At 55.1% G+C, this 22,193-nt stretch overlaps 1 protein-coding gene across 1 annotated transcript in view; it reads right to left on the bottom strand.

Annotated features, from left to right (window-relative positions):
- Positions 1–68: 68 nt before the first annotated feature.
- DISC1 (disrupted in schizophrenia 1) overlaps positions 69–22,193 on the bottom strand; it is a 48,266-nt gene continuing 26,141 nt past the window's right edge. Inside the window, 4 exon segments of the mRNA XM_023746702.1 lie at positions 69–205; positions 3,063–3,180; positions 8,134–8,347; positions 9,593–9,653. Of these exon segments, the coding sequence (XP_023602470.1) occupies positions 69–205; positions 3,063–3,180; positions 8,134–8,347; positions 9,593–9,653 (530 nt within the window).

Raw genomic sequence — 22,193 nt, 5'->3', positions numbered from 1 at the left:
CCTGCCCTGAGCCTTCGCATACGTGACTCGGCTCATTCACCTCCTTCCCTTGTCGCGTCCCACATGTCTCAGGCCTGCGCTTCCCGCACACCAGCTGTGGCCCAGGAGGCCACCTCGCTCTCCCCCGCCTCCCTGGGGGGCTGGAGCTGCAGGATCATGGCCTGCAGGGTCTCCTTCACCAGCCGGAGCTCGCTCCGCAGGGACTGTGGCCGCGGTTAAGGAACAATCCGGCCTCGGAAGAGCGCGCGCGCGCGGGCCCGCGAGTGGGCGGGCGGGCGGGCGGCAGATGGGCACTGCGATCTAATTGCAGTTTCCAGCTCTTCCAAATCGCAGGCGTTAAATATTAATGCGCATTTGACACTTCGTTTAAGAGCGACAGCAATCTCTCCACGGCCTGGGGTTGCCAACGGTCTCAAGTGGGGCCTTAAGAAAGGAAAAGGCAGCCCTTGCCAGTGTGGCTCAGTGGATAGAGCATCAGCCCGGGGGACTGAAGGGTCCCGGGTTCGATTCCGGCCAAGGGTACATGCTGGGTTGCAGGCTCGATCCCCAGTGTAGGGTGTGCAGGAGGCAGCTGATCAATGATTCTCATCATTGATATTTCTCTCTCTCTCTCTCCCTTTCCATTCCTCCCTGAAATCCATAAAAAAATATTTTAAAAATAAAATTAAAAAAGAAGCAAGGGGCTGTCTCCGGTGCTGGGCTGGGGACCATGAACCAGTGGTGGTTTCTCTCCCTCAGTCCCTCCCTGTGCCCTACCCCCCTCCACCTGCTGCCAGAACAGCTCTGATACAGGTGAGAAGCGGGTTGGATTCTTCTCGTCTAAGCAAACGAATTGAACCTCACCCAACAGGAGCAAAGGGAAAACAGAGAAATATGTGGACGCCACGGAATCACCATGAGGTCACCCCATGAGGTCAGACCACGTGGGTATGGCTCCGTCCCAGGCGGAGAGCCTCCAGCTTTGGGACAGGCAGCTCCGGGGTCTTAGCTCCCGGCGGCCGTCTCTTCCGTTTAAGGGCAATGTTGGCCCAATGTCAAGAGGAAAAGACAACCTTAGGTTGTGATGTTCAAAGGCTTCTCTTTCTAAGAAAATAAGCAGCAGCAGAGGAGCCTGGGAATTATGCAGATGAGCCTCTCCTCAGCATCAAATGCGGAGCCACCCTGCAAGGCTGTTGGCAGCTTGTCATTCTCTTGGCGCTTCCCCGGCCACCGTCACGTGTGCCATTTGCATGCATTTCCTGGGCCGGCTCCCTCCTGGCACCAGAACTTGAGGGGAAGGAGGGTGGGGCCCAGGGGGTGCAAGGAAGAAAGAACCGGGTACTTTTTTAACGTCTCCGTGCGCCTCCATTTCTCGGGGCAGCTCTGCTACGCTTTGGTCGAGACGCACACGACGAGACCAGCCAGAGCGCACGTGGTCCCAGGCTGGGCCCCACGCTGCACCCGAATCGCAAGGTTATGCGAGTAAAGCACAGAACTGAAGCCGTTTCGGAAACCAACAAACTAATTACCTTTGCTAGACGGCCGGGCAACACGCCCTATGGGTAACACCCCGAGCGATGACAAAGGTTTCCGAGAGAGAAACTGAACTCAGCGGAGATGCTCCTTAAAGAGCTCGCCATCGAGCGTTTCCCGGGAGGTCAAGGTTACCTTCTGTGCATCTATGGACCGGACCGGGCTTCAGAGAAGAGTAGGAGTTGAAAGCCAGAAGGTGGTGGAGATTTTATCTGCCGGGGAGGGGTTGACTTCAGTACCGAAACCAGTCCCTGTATGTCCCCAATGATCTCAGCAAGGATCAGCAACATTGTCAAAAAAAAAACAGGGCTTCAAGCCCTGGCCGGTGTGGCTCAGTAGATAGAGCATCGGCCTGCGGACCAAAGGGTCCTGGGTTTGATTCCGGTCAAGGGCACGTACCTTGATTGCAGGCTGTTCCCCGGCCCAGGCCCTGGTCGGGGCACGTGCAGGAGGCAACCAATCGCTGTGTTTCTCTCACATCGATGTTTCTCTCTGTCGTTCCCTCTCTCTTCCACCCTCTCTAAAAATCAATGGGAAAATATCCTCGGGGGAGGATTTAAAGAAATAAACTTCAGTAAAATGCTTTGATTAGAGCTTGAAATGTGGACAGTGACTGTGTATCCCCCAGAGGGGCCCCTCCTTTTGCTTCTGCCTCCTGAGGCTCAAGCAGGGCCCGGGCTTGTCGCTGGGAGATGCTGCCACCAGGCAGACATGACCTTGGACCAGCCACCGGTGTCTCAGCCTCCGTTTTCTCAGCCAGCCAGGAGGGATCGGAACCCCTATCGACCCACAGCCGTTTATTAGAATTAAATGGCTTTTTAGACAAACCGTGGTGTGGCCACTGATCAATCCCTTTAAGCGTTTGGTTCAAAAGAGTTGCATCGACTTCCCTTGAAACCTCTACCAGGATGTGGTTTGAGGTTGTGACAGAGATGCTGAGCATGGAGGGATGGGGGGGGGGGGGGCGTGCAAATGGACGTGGAGGATCTAGTTTTGTACCTGAAACCAAGCACTGGCCATGTATAAGGACTGTGTCCAGCCTACTTCCTGAATGCAGCCTCATTTAACCCCCGTAGACTTAGGGGTTGCCCGGCCGGCGTGGCTCAGGGGTTGAGCATCGACCTATGAACCAGGAGGTCGAGGTTCCATTCCCGGTCAGGGCACAAGCCCAGGTTGCGGGCTCCATCCCCAGATGCATGTGCTCAGACACCTGAGCTCACCTGGAAACAGCAGGCCTGGAATCACGGGGCATTTTCTAAGCCAGCGGTTCTCAACCCTCCTCATGCCGAGACCCTTTAATACAGTTCCTCGTGTTGTGGTGACCCCCAATTTCATTGTTACAAATTGAACATAGTTAAAGCACAGTGATGAATCACAAAAACAATATGTCATTATATATGTTTTCCAATGGTCTTAGGCGACCCCTGTGAAAGGGTCGTTGGACCCCCAAAGGGGTCGAGACCCCCAGGTTGAGAACCGCTGTTCCAAGACCTGCGTTTACAGAACCACCTGGCGGGCGGTTCACCCGCGCGAACGAACGGGAAGGATATGAATGAGGACTTCATCATGGCTGTGCATGGCCGTGTGCAGCTGGTCCTCCAGGCACAGCAACTTCTTGCCGATGGCTTCGCATTTCTCGCCCAGCTCTGCGGAAAGGGCGTGCGGTTCCTGGCCAGAGAGGGGGAGAGACCACGTGTAAGCCACAGGTTTTCTCGGGGCCATGAACACCTCTGCTTTTTTGCGGGGCCATGAACGCATCTGCGATTCACCCAGTGGCAGGTCCGGCCTCCCAGCTCTCAGCCTCCACACAGACTCAGAGCACGGGGCCTGAGGGCATCAAATGGCTCCCTCCTCGTTCTGAGGCTAAAACACATTTAAATCAAAGCTGAATCAAGTCGTTTAAAATATGGCTTTGGCCCTAACCAGTTTGGCTCAATGGATAGAGCGTCGGCCTTCGGACTCAAGGGTCCCCGGTTCGATTCCGGTCAAGGGCATGTACCTTGGTTGCGGGCACATCCCCAGTAGGGAGTGTGCAGGAGGCAGCTGATGGATGTTTCTCTCTCATCGATGTTTCTAATTCTCTATCCCTCTCCCTTCCTCTCTGTAAAAAATCAATAAAATATATTTAAAAATAAAATAAAATATGGCTTTGCATTTCTCCCCAAAACATATAATCCTTGCCTATTTTTTAAAAAATTATATACACGCCGTAGCCGGTTTGGCTCAGTGGATAGAGCATCGGCCTGCGGACTGAAGGGTCCCGGGTTCAATTCCGGTCAAGGGCATGTACCTTGGTTGCGGGCACATCCCCAGTGGGGAGTGTGCAGGAGGCGGCTGATCGATATTTCTCTCTCATCGATGTTTCTAGCTCTCTATCCCTTTCCCTTCCTCTCTGTAAAAAAAATCAATAAAATATATAAATAAATAAATAAATAAATAAATAAATAAATAAATAAAATTATATACAGATTGGGAGAGTTTGGGAAAGCAATTTCCGAGGGCACGGTCTGAATTTTAAATTGTTTATATCCTACGATCCAATGATTCTTCCTGCATTCGCTCAAAAAGCAAATGTCTATATTTAAACTCTCTGGTCAAGGGCCCGTACCTGGGTTGCAGGCTCGACCCCCGCATGCGGGAGGCAAACCGCTCGATACGTCTCTCTCACATCGACGTTTCTGTCTGTCTCTCCCCCTCCCTTCCACTCTCTCTAAAAATCAATGGAAAATGATCTTGGGGTGAGGATTAACAAAACATAAAAAAATAAATAAAACAAGCTTGTATTTTTTTAAAAGAAGAAAAGCCCATCTTCCCTCCTTCCCCTCCACGCCGGTCTGATACGGTAGCGCCAGCCCCGCCGGCAGCCTTTCCGATACAATTTGCTTAACTCACTTCATGATCAAAACCTGCAGACTTGGACGCCGGGGCCGACGGCCCAGCTGTGCTGAATTAGAGCAGATGTCAGACTGCTGTCCGCCTCGCCAGGCCCGGGGAGCTTGATGCAAACCAGAGAGCCGGGCTTCCTTTGTGGCGCAGGATTTTCCCATTAAAATGACTTTCGAAAAACATTTATCTATAAAAGTTTACGCTCAGATCAAAAAGGCATTCGGTGGCTGGCCTGCACGGATCCCTAAACCTCACACGCTCCCTAAGCTCTGGCTGACAACCCCAAGGACTTTTTTTTTTTCAGAGAGGAAGGGAGAGGGAGAGAGAGATAGAAACATCAATGATGAGAGAGAATCATGGATCGGCTGCCTCCTGCATGCCTCCTACTGGGGATGGAGCCTGCAACTCGGGCTTGTGCCCTGACCGGAATCGAACCGTGACCTCCTGTTCAGAGGCCGACGCTCACCCACTGAGCAGAGCTGCCGTCTCCTCTCTGTCTCGTCTCTCCCATCGCGTCCCCCTAAAATCAATGAAAACATTTTTTAACGAATATTGAAATAGTTGATTTTTTTCTATCTCTCTCCCTCTCCCTTCCTCTCTGAAATCAATAAACATATCTTTTTTATTGCAAACCACACACACACACACACACACTGCAAACATACAGTAATTTACAACCCGAAAATGCAACTTGAACCTCGTGAGGTCTGTGCGGTTGTTACGTTTCATTCCCTCTCCTGTAGCTGGCGGTGAACCGGAGGCGAGGACCGCCGTCCGCACGCGCTGAGCTGACGCGTTAAATAAAGCCTTCACTCAGCTCGGCCTCCAAAGCGCAGCCTTAGATCTCGCCCCTCAGGCTGTTTTCCAAAGTATTCGCTTGGCAAACGCATTCCAGGGATGCTATAGGGGTTCCTTTCCTTTTTTTTTTTTTTTAATCGTCCACATGAAGAACATGTACCTCAGACAGAGCCCCACCCACCCCACAAAGAACATCTCTCGCGTCCATTTGAAATAGACGGTAAAAAACACACGCATTCCTCTTGCCACATCAACACGGAACCCGACGGCCGCAAGTGAGCGCCCGCGGGCCCCGTGGCACCAATTCAGGCACAAAAGGCGGGTGGTGGTTACTCCCTATAACACAAGGATTCATCCACGGCAGGGCTACACCCTGGGTGAGTGGGGTTTCTTTCAAGAGCATCCAGATGTCAAAAGTGGTGAGGAAAACATCGAGGAGAAGCAAGGCATAGATCAGTGGTTGTCCACCTTGGCTGCACATTAGGATCACCTGGGGACCTTTTTAAAATCCTGATTTCTGGGCCTCCTCCTCCGGAAATTCTGTTTCTCTGTTACTAATGTTGTGGCCCCACCCCATCACAAAGAAACAGAATTTCCGGAGGATGAGGCCCAGAAGTCAGGATTTTAAAAAGATTCCCAGGTGATTCTAATGTGCAGCCAAGGTTGACAACCACTGGCATAGATGTTATCCAGCCTGGGGTGGCAGCTATATACTAGTATATATATATATTTTTTTTCTTAATGTGTTTTTATTGATTTCAGAGAGGAAGGGAGAGGGAGAGAGAGAGAGAAACATCAGTGATGAGAGAGAATCATGGACCGGCTGCCTCCTGCACGCCCCACACTGGGGATCGAGCCCCCAACCCGGGCACGTGCTCTGACCGGGAATTGAACCGTGACCTCCTGGTTCCTAGGTCGATGCTCAACCACTGAGCCACCCCGGCCGGGCTCAGCTATATTTTCTATGATCACTCAAGAGAATGCAGACGCCTTCCTGTGCGTACAGTTCAGTGAAAGACCCGAGCTGAGCGAGGAAGAACCTGTCGGGGATGTTCATGCACCAGCACGGACCTACACATCCTCTATCTCACACGAGGACTCGGATCCCTGGGACGGTGACATTGAACCCTAAGACCCTTCTGTGTCAGAAAACGGAAACGGCCCGGGTGGGGGGGTCCCCTTTAGGGAGAACGGGGTCTGCGAGCCGCCTGGCGCTAGAAAAGACTGAACTACCAAGAGTCAAGAGAAACCCCCAGGACGGAACCCAGTGCCCACTTTCATCTGGGTCCATTTTAACGTGTTTTTAAAAAATTTCTAAATGTTTCTTGGTGAAGTGTGCAGCTGTGAAGGCTTCTAGAATTACTGATGTTAAATGCCAGCGTCTAGCCCTGGCTGGATGGGACCCCGGGCTGGCCTACACTCCAGGCAGGAAATAAGACATGAAAGGTACATTAAGACGTTAGATGGCCCAGCTGGTCTGGCTCAGTGGATGGAGCGTCGGCCTGCGGACTGAAGGGTCCCGGGTTTGATTCCTGGTCAAGGGCACATGCCCGGGTTGTGGCCTTGATCCCCAGTGCGGGGCGTGCAGGAGGCAGCCCATCAGTGATTCTCTCCCATCATCGATGTTTCTCTCTGTCCCTCTCCCTTCCTCTCTGGAAGCAATAAAAATATGTATTTTTTTTTTAAAAAAAGACAGGAGATGCACAGAACCGCAGGAGGTGTGCCACTGGCCTGGGAGGGCAGCACACTCCCCAGACGGGGGGAGGCAGCCAAGCGGGCAGGGTGTTAGTTCATCTGCCAGAAATGGGGAGCCCTGGACTGGCAGCCGCTCAGCAACCCTCCTGCATGACAAGGCCGCCAACGGGTCCTCACCCGCGGTGGCCGCCCCAGCGCTCACGGCGGGGACAAGGCGTTTCCCAGATGAAAGCGCGCCCCGGCCCGTGGGTGTTTTCCTCGGCACCGAGTTAGCTTTAATTAGTGGGAGAGGCGCCACAGCCAAGCCCCGGAGCACAGAAAGTCCTTCCAGAACTTTCCAAGGGGAGGCAGAGCCGCAGAGCCTACTGCCTTTCCCTGGGCAGGTGAGGGGCAGGCTGGCATCCATGAGCTGCGGGGAGAGCGGGAGCGGCCAGCTGAGAGGTGGTAGCTGACAGTGAGCCAGCTGAGAGTTAGTTAGCTGAGAGGTAATTTAGCTGAGAGTTAGCCAGCTGAGAGGTAGTTAGCTGAGAGGTAATTTAGCTGAGAGTTAGCTAGCTGAGTTAACTAGCTGAGAGTTAGCTAGCTGAGAGGTAGTTAGCGGAGAGTTAGCCAGCTGAGAGGTAGTTAGCTGAGAGTTAGCTAGCTGAGAGGTAGTTAGCTGAGAGGTAGTTAGCTAGCTGAGTTAGCTAGCTGAGAGTTAATTAGCTGAGAGTTAGCCAGCTGGGAGTTAGCCAGCTGAGAGTTAGCCAGCTGAGAGGTAGTTAGCTGAGAGTTAGTTAGCTGAGAGTTAGCTAGCTGGGAGTTAGCCAGCTGAGAGTTAGCCAGCTGAGAGTGGAAGCCCCTTCCCCACCTCCAGCCCATCCTGTTCTCAGCTCTGTCCCAGACGCAGGGCCCACAGCTAGACAGGGCCAGGGATCCAGCCTGCAACTGAGGTCCCTGCCCTTGACCGGAATCGACCCCGGGACCCTCCAGTCTGCGGGCCGATGCTCTATCCACTGAGCCACACCAGCTGGGGCCCAAATTCGACATTGTTAGAATCCGACTCAAGCCTTCTTAAAACCTTAAAAGTGTGCCTGGTCCCGTGGAAGCCCTTCCAGTATTTACTGCTCTCATCGGGCGTGTGGTCCCCAAGCCCCCTCAGCGCAGAGCCCCAGGGAAGGTCTGGGATGGACAGACCTCTCTCTGTTCACTGGCAGCGCGGTGGGGAGAGGGAGCCGGGGGCGCCTTCCGCTCCTCGGACGCCTGCAGGGGGGTCCTGCCCCCATCCTCGGCGGCGTGGGGCCCGGGGCCGCTGCCCGGGGCTGACGTGCGGCCGTCTCCCACCAAGTCACCAAGCGGCGGCTCATCCTCTTCGGACGGGCTGCCCCGCGGCTCCGGGGGCTGCAGGCTCTGGATCAGCAACCGGCAAGCCTCCAGGTCGGCTTCCCACACTCTTCCCAGCAGCGGACACGGGCAGCTAAGACAGAGGGGGGCAGAGGCGTACACATCAAGTCAGGGGGTCTCCTCATCCCCGCTCAAGAGCTGGGCTACCTGCCCGGCTGGTGTGGCTCAGGGGTTGAGCATCGACCTAGGAACCAGGAGGTCACGGTTCGATTCCCGATCAGGCACATGCCCGGGTTGCGGGCTCCATCCCCGCTGTGGGGCGTGCAGGAGGCAGCCGACATCAATAATGTTATGATTTCTTTGGAGAACTTTTCTTTTTAAGAAGCACAACTCAAAGGTCCTGCTTTTGCGATGAATGGAAGCTGCAGGATTCTGTTCTGAGGCCCAGCATACAACCCAACCCCACCAGGTCCTCCCAGCGCAAGAAATGCCATCTTTACATCAGCCTGGGTTCTGCCTGAAGCGGCTGAGATAAGGGACTTAGAAGCCATCCTGGGGTGGGCTCCGTCCACAAAAGGAACTTGGCCAGCAGGGGGGTGTCTGCAGGGGCTGCTGGGAGCTAGTGTCCCACCCGTGGTGTGTGCGTCAGGGCGGCTGGGGGTGCGGTGGGTGGGGAGGCGGAGGGAGCAAACCGGATCAGAGAAAGTGCCGGGCGCAATATTCTGTCCAGACGACATTTGCCGAGGCTGCTCGGAACTGTCACCCCACTTCCCGTGAGACGAGGACACAGCAGAGCCCCCCAAAACGATGGCATGAGCGTCTGAGAAGTCCCATGAGGCGTTGAGCTTATATTCATCCTACAGCTGAAGCCAACAGGTCCCTACCATGTTAGCAAATTCAAACGTCATACAATCCTGCCCGGCCGGCGTGGCTCAGTGGTTGAGCGTCGACCTAGGAACCAAGAGGTCACGGTTCCATTCCCGGTCAAGAGCGAGCAACCAGGAATGTCATGCTGGGTAGCATCAGGACTCAACACAGAACCCGGAGATGGGAATTCTCCTGTGGTAGGAGCTGAGCCGGCGTCCGTGAGACGCGAAAAAAGAAAAGAAAAACAGACCAAGGCGGGGAACCTCAATGTAACAAAGCGAAGGATTCTCTCTCTTTACAGAACACGAGAGAGATCTCTGATCTCTGCCGGACACGTGCGACATTTTAACCCGTTTACGTTTAATAGAGGGGGAGGGGCCGGGAGGTGTTTGTGTGGCCCCTGCTTCTTCCGTCACGAACTTGCCAGCCTTTGCTCGGCCTCACCCCGTGCTGTCAGAACACAGGACACAGACGTGCGTGGAGTCTGGGACGTGGGGGTCGCCGTCCTCACCTGCGCAGCTTGCTCTCCAGCGCGTCCATGTACCTCTCGGCCTCCTCCTTCACGCTGGCTTCTGCAAAACAAAGGCCCAGGGTGGATGCAAAGACGGAGCCAAGCCCAGAACGACTCAATCGAAGCTGAACGCCAAAGGCACTCGGTCAGGCCGCATCCCAGGCTTGTAAAATGTGTGCATCCGCAGGCGTGGCCGCCTGGAGTGATGGCTGGGGCCCGAGTCAGAGCCGGACGGAGCAGGCACGGGCCGCCCTTGCCCTGTCTGCAGGAGGCAGCTCACCCGGATCTGGCAGGAACCTCCCTGTGCCCTGTGCCTCTCCCCTTGCCCACCTGGCAGCCAGGAGCTTGGCTGCAGCATCTGGGGGAGAGAACAGGACCCCCCACCTCCTGTGGAGGAACCTCATGGGGGCAGCAAGGGATGGAGGACCCTTCGCTGATGAACAGCCAGACTCGAGTCCTGCCATGGAGCAGACGTCCCCTGCTCAGCTCCCAACGCTGCCTATCAGCTCCCACGAAAGATCAACGCGGTGCCGTCACCACCAAGTGCTGGAGGAAGGAATGACGGTGACGGCGCCACGGAGCAAAGAGGCACTTTATGTTTTTTTAAATATATTTTTATTGATTTCAGAGAGGAAAGGAGAGGGACGGAAACATCGATGATGAGAGAGAATCATGGATCGGCTGCCTCCTGCACGCCCCCCACTGGGGATCGAGCCTGCAACCCGGGCATGTGCCCTGACCAGGAATCGATTCGTGACCTCCTGGTTCCTAGGTTGATGCTCAACCACTGGCTGAGCAAAGAGGCACTTTATTTTATCTTATTGTTTCTTTAATCCTCACCCGAGGATATCTGTCCATTGATTTTTAGATAGTGGAAGAGAGAGGGAAAGACAGAGACAAACACATCGATGGGTTGCCTCCTGCACGAGCCCCGACCAGGGCCGGGGCCGGGGAGGAGCCTGCAACCAAGGTACATGCCCTTGACCAGAATCGAACCTGGGACCCTTTGGTCCACAGGCCGACGCTCTATCCACTAAGCCACACCAGCCAGGGCAAGAGGAGCTTTATTGACAGAGAAAAGATGTGGTGGGTGTGGGGCCAGGGCTTCCTGGCCAGGCTGTCGCTGTGAGCGCCCAGGAGAACAGGTGGCCGACAGGCTTCCATCCAAGGGTGGCTGTACTTATTGATGTTGCTGCCACCTCTAGAATTACTATCATGACTGCTATGGCAGAATCTATCATCGTTCCTATTCCACTCTCTCCTCTCAGGTAACTGACGCTGAGGGGCTGGTTCCCACACTAACGCTGGGTGCGTGGACAGCACAAGCCACGCTGCCGCCTCTCAGCCGGAGTCTGTGCCTGGGAGGCGCTCGGACACAGCCCGCGCCTCCTCCCCCCACTTTAGCCTCGTCATTGCCCATCATCCGGGGCCGGAATCAATCAAATACGCCATCGCTAACTCGGCCACGGCCTCGCTCCGCTGCTCACCGGGGAGCATGGCTCAGCGTGTGGTCCTCTCTCTTCCATTCGAGGCTGATGCCAGCTTTGCAGAGAGAAGAGAAAGGATGCGATTCGGGTCCTGCAGGATGAATGGGCGGCGGCGACCGAGAGCCGGCCTCCCCTCGGGGCTGTCACGGACTCTCATGCTGACATCCATCTAACGCAGCGGTTCTCAACCTGTGGGTCGCGACCCCTTTGGCGGTCGAACGACCCTTTCACAGGGGTCGCCTAAGACCGTCCTGCATAGCAGATATTTACATGACGATTCATCACAGTAGCAACATTCCAGGGATGAAGTAGCAACGAAAATAATTTCATGGTTGGGTCACAACATGAGGAACTGTATTGAAAGGGCCAGGAGGTTGAGAACCACTGGTCTAACGTCTCTTAGAGGCCCACCACGCGGCAGGGAGCGAGTGAGGGCACTGGGGCCGCAGAGGGGCCCTCGGCCGGGAGGAAGCCGGGTGTGGTGACAGACGGCCGCATAAACAAATGACTGCACAAGGTCAGTTCAAGGACAGACACTTAAAGAGGCAGTCCTTCCGTGCCCATCGTGGGAAGAACTTCGGCCCAGCTTGATGGGGTTAAAAACTGCCGGCATGGCTCAGTGGTTGAGCATCAAGCTATGAACCTAGGAGCCCAGGTTGCGGGCTCGATCCCCTGTGGGGCGTGCAGGAGGCAGCCAATCGATAATTCTCATCATTGATGTTGCTCTCTCTCTCTCTTTCTCCCCCTCTTCCTGCCTCTCTGAAGTCAATTAAAAAACATTTTATCAAAAAGTGAAATGAATTCTGCTCAACTATGTCTGCCACTTCGCTCCCACCGCGTCGCCCTGGGATGGTGTGTGGCCGCGGCCGCCTCGCAGAGCCCGCCCCGGTGCCCTTGAGCCAGGGCCCACCTCAGGGACCCGCCCGTCTCTGTGCTCGTGTCGGCGGAACCCGCTCGGGCCCTGGTGGGAAGGGACAGCGGGCGGGAGGAAGGAGGGCGCGGTGGGCAGATCAGCCCCACGCGGTTGAAAAGCGCTTATTCTAGCCTGAGCGCTGACGCCGCGTAACAGACCCCCGGGCTCCGACCCACCTGCTGTGGGTGCCCGTTCGCCGGGCGGCACCTGCCAGTCATCCTCACCTGCCCACCTCGCACCTGCTCCCGCCTGCGTCCCCCGTGCCCTTGAAGCTCGCAGCTCACAACTCAGCGCTTTCGGTGACAAAGAAGCACCAAGTGTGCGAGGCGGGAGAGCAGCTGGGCAAGAGCCGACCAGGCTGGGTCCGCGCGACACAGCCCCCTCCCCGCACGTCCCGGCGGCCAGACGCCTCCACTGAGCGCCCGGCTCCCTCCGCCGCCCCGAGCTGAGGTTTGCTGGGCCGCTTCCTCGATTCAGTGACAATCGTTTAAAAATTCCTTGAAATGCCTTTCTTTGTCTTACCTGGGAGTGTGCATTCCAGAATATACACCCTCGTTCTTTGATTCTTTTGCCTTACTTCCCTCAAATACACACACACACATGCCACACACATGCATACGTGTGTACAGGCCAGGTGCAGGCGTATCACACATTCGCATGCATGTACGTGTGGGCACACACGCATGCGCCACATACGTGTGTGCGTGTGCATATGCCACCTGCATACAAACATGGTGCCCACATACCATACACGCACGCACACAATTTACTTCTCTTCATGCCTTTGGATAGAACAGGCGTCGAATTGGGGACTTCATTTTTCAAATGAAATATTATTTTCTCAACCAATTTGTGTTTTTAAAAAAAAAAAAAAAAAAGCCCAGGCCGTGTGGCTCCGCTGGTTGGAGCGTTGTCCGTGCACCGCAGGGTTGCGGGTTCGAGTCCCAGGGAGCGTGATGGGGACAGGGTCACGTGTCGGCTGGACGCAGAAAGAAGAACGTGGAAGCTCCCCACCGAGACCCACGGCGCACCCCGGCCACGGCCCCACGTGGCACCTGGGAACACGCCCCAGCGACGCGGAGGCTGGGAGCATTTTCAGTCTCTGAGTCGGAAGCGGGGTTTGGGGCGAGGCTGCCGTGAACACGGGGTGTACGGAAACGAGGTGCAGCAAGCGCATGCGGCATCGCCCCCGCCCACAGGCCCCCCTCTCCCCAACCCCCACGCGCCCTGAGAGCACAGATCCCCTAAAAATAGCCCACCACGGCCGCAAGGAGAGCGGGCGAGATGAGTCCGATTTCCACGCCTCTCGTTTTCAATTAGGCGTGAAACGTCCAGAAGCGTGAGCTGCGAGGAGGCGGCTGGAACGTTTAAAATCGAATTTTCAAAAACTGGGTCCTAGGGCAGAGCCGTGAACACACATCTGCACATATCACTGCGCCTGCAGCTCAATGCCCAGCAGCTGCTTGGTGAGACGGCCCGGCCTGGGCACGCTCAGCTCGGAGGGCAGCTCCCTCATGGCTGGGGGGCTGGAGCGGGGGGACCAACAGCCCCTGCCAGGTGTCAGCTGGTGCGCCTGGTCCCCATGGGGACCTCGATCTCCAGCCCACGACCTCGGGGACCTCATGAACCAGCAGGGAGATCTTCACACCTGGAGAGGAGGAAGGAGCGACGCCTCCCCCTGCACGGCTGCCTCCTCCTCCACGGCTGCCTCCTTCCCTTGCACGGCCGCCTCCTTCCCTTGCACGGCCGCCTCCTCCCCCTGCACGGCCGCCTCCCCCTGCAGACGTGCTTTCACCAGGAGCCAGGGGCAGGCCCCGGCAGTGCGGGCCCCGGGGCTCGTTAGGCCTGGGAAACATAACAACGGGGCAGCAGACGCACCGACGGCAGCATGAATGATTCAAGCCGTGTTCGAAGCTCGGGGTAAAAATACCTCCTCTGGCTGTGAGATGCACCTTGCGTCGCGACGACGTGGGGGACAGGATTTCCATATTTTGTCAGGAGTGGGGGGGGGGCGGAGACGAAGGAAGGAGGGAACAATGCCCCGAGCCCCGAGGCGGGTCCTGGAGCGGGCGGGGACGCTTACAAAAACGGGGAGGGCCACGCCTTTCCACGGCGAGGGCACCTTTGCCGGGAGCCAACTGCCCCTTGAAGGGGGAACCCGGAATATCGCCTGCTCCCACGGGGGTCCCGCGTGACCCCCTCCTCCCGACCTCTGCCTGCGCTCACACCCCAATTCCAGACCCTGAGAGCCGAGCCTCAGACAACACGGTGGATCTGGTCGGAAAGGGCCATGGCCTGCCCCGGCCAGTGTGGCCCAGTGGGTTGGGCGTCGTCCCAGGCACCAGGAGGTGGGATCAAGGGCCCAGGTTCCGGGCTCTATCCCTGGTGGGGGGCGGGCAGGAGGCAGCCGGCGTTTCTCTCTCACATCTATGTTTCTCTCTCTCCCCCCTCCTCCCCTTTCCACTCTCTCTAGACAAATTAATAAACTATTCTTTAAAAAAAAAAAAAGTCAACGTGCCGAGGCTGAGAAACGCTGCCCCAGAGGCCGGCAGGGACATTTAAACTTCGGCCGCTGATTGCAAACGACCGATTCCTACAGAAACACGGAAGCACGCGAATCTCATTCGGCAGAGAACATGCCTAGAAGTTACTTTTACACATCTTGCACATCCTTTTCTTAAAAAATATATTTCTATTGATTTCCGAGAGGAAGGGAGAGGGAGAGAGAGAGAGAAACATCCATGATGAGAGAGAATCATGGATCGGCTGCCTCCTGCAGGCCCCACACTGGGGACCGAGCCTGCAACCCAGGCATGTGCCCTGACCGGGAATCGAATCGTGGCCTCCTGGTTCCTAGGTCGATGCTCAGCCACTGAGCCACGCCGGCCGGGCCTGCACATTCTTTTTGTACAAAATCCCGTGTGTGAGAGAGACTGCGATTGCTATGACACATCCCCCCAAACAGACGCCCTCACACGCTGGCTCTCTCTGACTCATTCCAGAGGATTAAGAGCTTCTCAGAAGACGTCTCCCCGTCGAGTCCCGGCAGCGATGTGCTTGGTGAGGCGTTTTCGCCACAGAAATAAAATGAGGAGATGAGCTCAGGCTGAATGTCACCCAGATCCCCAGAGCCAAGTCCAGGCAGTAGCTGGAGAGACCCGCCCTTCGAGGGCTCAGAGGACACCCCACCCCCCGCGTGACCCTAATCTCACTGGCTACACCCTTTAAACTTCAGGAGGAAAGAAACCCACCCACAACCCGAAGACAAGCACGGTTTCCAGCCCGTTTCTCATCGTCACGGGCGTTCACACGGACGGAGCGTGTTCTATGAATGCCGACTCAAGCATCAAAGACAGGGCAGCCGCGTGTTGCCAAAGCTGTCTTACCGGTAAGAACAACAACGAACCAAGATGAGTGCCACTTCGCTGTGGGCAGATGACTCCGGTGACCCATCCAGGGAATCAATCGGTGGGGAGAGCACACGGTATTTCCTGCTTCGTGAAAACCAGCAAGGCCCGGCCGGCGTGGCTCGGTGGTTGAGCATCGACCTATGAACCAGGAGGTCACAGTTCGGTTCCCGGTCAAGGGCACAGGCCCGGGTTGCGGGCTCCATCCCCCAGTGTGGGGTGTGCAGGAGGCAGCCGATCCGTGATTCTCTCTCATCACTGATGCTTCTCTCTCCTCCACCCCGACCCTTCCCCTCTGACATCAATAAAATAAAATACAATAACAAAAAGAAAGTGGGAGCCTCGAACCCATCCCGCGACTCCTCGGCCGAGGCCCGCCTCCTGCTGGCTGGGTCTGGACAGGCTTTGAAGTCAGGCCTGGAACTGTGGCCTCGCGTTTTCGGACGGACAATACATACCCCAGGATCACGGCACGAACTCGCTCCCCTACTGTACACACCCCCCCTCCCCCAATAGTTCACAAAGGCTGAAAACAAAAACTCCAGTTCAGCTTTTAAGACATCTGTGTTCCTCTCATGATAGCAGCCGGTTCGACGGGAGGGGCAGAGAGAAAACGCAATTAATCCTCGCCCCCCGCCCCCCGCCCCCCGCCCCCCGCCCCCGGGGCCAACAGCCTCTTCAGGCATTTCCCTTGGGCCCCTGCAGACGCTGCGCGTGAAAGATCCCACCTGTCGGTGTTTCATATGTTTCGGCACAAAAACCTCTGAGGCAGCGTTTTTATTTGAACCCAGAGGGGAGTTTTCTTTTAAAAAAAAAAAATGCCGGTTACAGCCGGCTGCTGTCACACGTGGGTCCGCTAACGAGGCGTCCACGGACCAGCCTGTGACCCTCTGGGTTTCGTGAAAGTGGAGCACTGCAAACTAGTCACAGCCATGTCTTTTTTTAAAAAAATATATCTGTATTGATGTCAGAGAGGAAGGGAGAGGGAGAGAGAGAGAAACATCCATGATGAGAGAGAACCATGGATCGACTGCCTCCTGCAGGCCCCACACTGGGGATCGAGCCCGCAACCCGGGCATGTGCCCTGACCGGGAATCGAACCCTGACCTCCTGGTTCCTAGGTCGACGCTCAACCACTGAGCCACACCGGCCGGGCTCCACTGCTCTTTCTATAAAGATCAAAGCCCTTCCCCTGCTTCAAGGGCTCTTGGTTGGTTCCTGCTACATGTTGAGCCCAGGGCTCCCCCGTCTCCTCTCCCCATCTCTGGGTTCCGGCCACACTGGCCTGGCTGGTCTTCTCCCCGTCCCATCAAGCCACCAACGCCCGCTGGCCCTGGGTCCGGGCCCCGGCTGCTGGGTCCTCCCTTCTCCTGTGATCCTCACTCGTCCTTCAGATCTGAACTCACGCTGGAGAGATCGGCCGGCCCCTGGCCCCGGCCCCCGGTGGGTCCGATACCCTCTGACGCTCTTGTACTTCCCTTCACGTCACCCGGGACAGCTTATAACGACGTGCTTGTGTCTTCGACGCGTGTCTGTCTCCCGATCTAGACTTCAAGGCCATGCGGTCAGCGTGCGTCTCTGCATGGAGCTGTCCTCGCCCCTGCATTTCCGCGCTTCACACACGCCTTTGACATCTCGCAGTTGGCCAGGAAGTCACTTCTGATTTTCACATGAAAGCAGTTCAGTAGAAAGAAGCCGATCCATGCGGATCATCATTCATCTCGACTCTCTCGTTGTGCATTTGTTTAAAAGGAAGCTCGGCCCGGCCGGCGTGGCTCAGTGGTGGAGCGTCGACCTATGAACCAGGAGGGCAGGGTTCAATTCCCGGTCAGGACACATGCCCGGGTGGCGGGCTCGATCCCCAGTCGGGGGCGTGCAGGAGGCAGCTGATCCATGATTCTCTCATCATTGATGTTTCTCTCTCTCTCTCTCTCTCTCTCTCTCCCTTCATCTCTGAAATCAATTTTAAAAATAGGTTTTAAAAAGATATAATAATACGCACTTATCTGGGAACAGACGGCAAGCCCAGCAGTGGCGTGTGGGGAGCGAGCTGAGCCCATGAGCCCGTGAACGAGGATCGTCTTCCGCTGGTTTGCGAAGCTTTGTCGAGACCGGGCCCCTGTCATCTGGATCGGTTTAGGGTAAAACTCAGTTGGGTTTTTTTTTTTTAAGAACAGATGGAAAGAGAACACAAAGGCGTGCAGTGTGCAAACACCAGCAGAATTTCAAACAGTCGTGGGCAAAGGAATGGAAAATAAACATAAGTCTAGGAAGTCCTACAACTGCGGTCCCAGAAAGACGGCTTCGAAACCGTTATGCTGACGGTTCCCGGTGAGGGGGTCTCTGCTGCCCCGGCTTCCGCCAACGCATCAGACTGCGGGTCTGCCAGGGACGCTGTGGGTGCGGGGCGGGGAGGGGACTGCGAACCAGAGTGGGGCTCATGGGAGCCCTCCAGACAGTCAGATCACTAAAAGGAATAGCCCGGCCGGCGTGGCTCAGTGACTGATCGTCGACCTATGACCCAGGAGGTCACGAGTTCGATTCCCGGTCAGGGCACAGGCCCAGGTTTCGGGCTCCATCCCCAGTAGGAGGCATGCAGGAGGCAGCCGATCCAGGATTCTCTCTCCTCATGATGCTTCTCTCTCTCTTCCTCTCCCTTCCTCTCTGAAATCAATAAATAAAAAATTTTTTAAAGGACAGTGTCCTTGTGCTAAGGCGACCACGGCGCTCTTACTGTTCCCGAACCCAGACTCCCAGTTCACCCGTTCGTAACCACTGGCAAAGAGCTGAACCGCGTTTCCTACACAAGCAGAAGTGGATGGGCATGTCTGCTCAGCCTCCGGACGCAGGATGGACCACGCGGCGGGCTGGCGGGAAACGGGAACATCTGCTGGTATCTTTGCTCCGGCTCCGAAATGAATTCCCCCTGCCCGGCCCGGCCCGCACACTCCCGAGGCGTGGCCAGCAGCCCGGCTAATTAAAAGCATCTATACTTCTGCCGGGGGTGGGGGGGGCTCCCCCGTGGCTGGGAGCCGCGCTCGGCTTCTCCTGGGCACCTCGGAGCACCTGGGCACCCGCAGAGGGACCGCTCTGTAATTACTTCTTCAACACGGTGCCAGGCGGCTCTCTACTGCCCCCAGCAGGTGCCACGGGAGCTTTCCCCGAAGCAGCCCCAGCTCATCAGAGCTACTTACTCTCATTTGAAGAAGAGGTTTATCCGGGAAATATACTTAAAATACATGTATAAATAAGTCCAATAAACTTCTTTAAAAACATTTATTGATTTTTGTTTGTCTTTGGGGGTTTTTTGTGTGTTTTTTGTTGTTGTTGTTAATCCTCACCTGAGGATATTTTTCCATTGATTTTTTTTTTTTTTTTTAGGGAGAGTGGAAGAGAGAGGGGAAAAACAGAGAGAAACACATCCACTGGTTGCCTCCTGCACGAGCCCTGACCGGGGCCCGGGCCAGGGAGGAGCCTGCAACAAAGGCATGTGCCCTTGACCGGAATGGAACCCAGGACCCTTTGGTCTGCAGGCCGACGCTCTATCCACTGAGCCAACCCGGCTAGGACTAAATCTTTATTGTTGAAAGTATTACTATACTAGTAGGTCCTCTTTCCCCCATTAACTTCTGACAGTCCACTCCCGTCCCCCACCCGCACCCACAGGCCCTCACCACCCCATTGTCTGTGTCCGGGTTATGCATACATGCATGCAAGTTCATTGGTTGCTCTCTTCCCACCCACCTTAAATATACTTTTATTGATTTCAGAGAGGAAGGGAGACAGACAGAGAGAAACATCAATGATGAGAGAGAATCATGGATCGGCTGCCTCCTGCACACCCCATACTAGGGATCGAGCCTGCAACCCGGGCATGTGCCCTGACTGGGAATCGAACCGTGACCTCCAAGTTCATGGGTCAATGCATAACCCCTGAGCCACGCCAGCCGGGCCATCGGGTGAATATGAAACAATTACTTTCCTTGAATCTGTCTGCAATCACACAGAATGACAGTGTGACAGCTAACCCTACACGTGGACAAGGAGTGAAGGATGACAAAGCAGATTTAAATAAAAGATGCCTCGTTAGCGCACTAAGAAGACAGCCGTCGGAGCCTTCCCCCTCGGTGGGTTTTCAGAAGGTTCACCCCCCACGGTGGGACAGAGCCGCGGTCTGGAGGCAGGTCTCAGGCAGGTGGTGAAGGAAGGGGGAGTGCGACTGTGCTGGTTACGTTATTTTTATTCTGAATAAATGACACCTCGGCCAAGGAATTGATGCCCCTGGAGGCACAGAGATGCACAGACCTTGCGTTTCGCCAGGGCGCCCTCCAGTGGCCAAAGCCCCACATGACGCGCCTTCGTAATCCCTCCCTGTCTTAGAAACCCGATCATTACTGCAATTACCGATTAATTACGCCCTTTCATCAAGGTTAGAAGAAGCCAAGTACCAGGGCAAGAGGGTAAAGGCACGCTTTCTGCCTTTTTCCTCTTATTGCGGCATCTTTTCTTTTTCTAAAATATATTTTATTGATTTTTTGCAGAGAGGAAGGGAGAGGGATAGAGAGTTAGAAACATCGATGAGAGAGAAACATCCATCAGCTGCCTCCTGTACACTCCCTACTGGGGATGTGCCCGCAACCAAGGTACATGCCCTTGACCGGAATCAAGCCCTTCAGTCCGCAGGCCGATGCTCTATCCACTGAGCCAAACTGGTTAGGGCTTCTTTTCTTTTTTAAAAAATATATTTTGATTGATTTCAGAGAGAAAGGGAGAGGGAGAGAGATAGAAACAGCAATGATGAGAATCACTGATCGGCTGCCTCCTGCACACCCCCTACTGGGGATCGAGCCCACAACCCGGGCATGTGCCCTGACCAGGAATCGAACCGTGACCTCCTTCCTGGTTCATGGGTCGATGCCCAACCATTGAGCCACACAGGCCGGGCCTGGGCGCCCTCTCTGATTCTGAGTCTCCTTCACGGACTTCTGATCTGGAGGGTTCTTTCCCTCCCCATCCTGCCTCGGGGGCCGGGAACAGACGCGACACTGGCAGCAGCATCCCTTTCTTCTTACGGAGACTGGAAACAAGGGACTCATTACCCTACTTTCTTACAAAGAAACAGACGCCCGGGTCCAGAGTCTGGTGTTGGAGAGAAGCCGTGCTCAGCCTCCTGACAGGTTTATGAGTCTGATTTACACGAAGGGGCCGGTTGAACACCGTGTCGTCTTATTAAAAGTAGCGGCTCCCGCGTATCTGAATGTGACATGAAACCACACTTTCGTTTAAAGAGCGTTTCGTGAGCGCTGCCCATCGGAACTGAATTATGCGTCCAATATGTTGGGGGGCGGCGAGGCTGCCAGCCCGGAGGGGACATTGTGACCGAACTCGGTCCGCGCCGCTACTCGGGGCTTCCCCGCCAGCTAATGAAGACGTTTGTCGTGTGTTATCTCTCATCAAGCCCGCCACCAACTGCATCCCGTGAAAACCTTCGTCTGGAGGCAGGTCCCACACTCGTGGTCACTGACTTGCTATGAGAAGGAGGGCAGGTTGAACCTACAGGAGCCCCCGGCCGGCGTGGCTCCGTGCTCGAGTCATTCCCATTCCTTTAGATCAGTGGTTCTCAACCTTCCTGATGCCGCGACCCTTTCATACAGTTCCTCATGTGGTGGTGACCCCCAATCATAAAATTATTTTCGTGGCTACTTCATCATTGTCATGTTGCTACTGTTATGAATCGTCATGTAAATATCTGATATGCAGGATGTCTTGTCATTGTTACAAATTGAACATCATTAAAGCATCGTGATGAATCACAAAAACAGTATGTAATTCTATATGTGTTTTCCGGTGGTCTTAGGTGACCCCTGTGAAAGGGTCGTTCGACCCCCAAAGGGGTCGCGACCCACAGGTTGAGAACCGCTGCTTTAGCTCTTTGATTCCTCCCATATACACGGCAGGGTTACTTTGTAAGTCAGAAATCAAATCGCTATTATAAAGCTTTTTGTGGTCTTTAAAGTAGTCTAACTGTTGTCCGTTATAGTGTTTTTGAGCCAACTCACCACCCAGGCAGAGAGAACCAATTGATAGATTTTCAAGAATTTTTAAAGCTACTTGGTAACCCCTTGGTAGCTTGACATCAGCCTCGCTGGGAGCATTTACACCACAGGAATGGGCAGGCCCTGCCAATCAGGGCTTTGGTTTTTCCTGGAGAGCTGGTTCTCAATCGCTCACCAGCTCGCCACTGCTTCTAGTCAGGATCCTAAATGATTACGTTTCCTAAGCCAACAGGTGAGTGAACAGAAGGTCAAGGGAAAAGAATGTATTGTGTGGCGACAGGTCTCAGTCAGCTTCTTTCATTTTTAATATATATTTCTTATTGATTTCAGAGGGGAAGGGAGAGGGAGAGAGAGAGAGAGAGAGAGAAACATCAATGATGAGAGAGAATCATCGATCGGCTGCCTCCTTCACGCCCCGAACTGGGGATCAAGCCCGCAACCCAGGCATATGCCCTGGGCCAGAATTGAAGCTGGGACCCTTCAGTCCACAGGCCGACACTCTACCCACGGAGCCAAACCGGCCAGGGCTCAATCAGATTCTTAAAGAAGCGCTGTGTTCAGGTAGAATGGACGGAGCACAGCACATAACTAGACACACCAGAGCAAAAGATGAGAGAAGAACTTTTACTCACGATGCGACTAGTATGAGAGCATGGAAATGGGAAAATGAAACTACCTAATTATTGAAGACCTAGCTCTGGGGACTGTGAAATGGGTCAACTGGAGAAAAAGGAAGGG

This window comes from Myotis lucifugus, unplaced genomic scaffold, assembly GCF_000147115.1.
Source record: "Myotis lucifugus unplaced genomic scaffold, Myoluc2.0 scaffold_724, whole genome shotgun sequence".
Lineage (NCBI taxonomy): Eukaryota > Metazoa > Chordata > Mammalia > Chiroptera > Vespertilionidae > Myotis > Myotis lucifugus.
The sequence above is the reverse complement of the archived record's forward strand: the minus strand, read 5'-3'. Positions and strand labels throughout refer to the sequence as shown.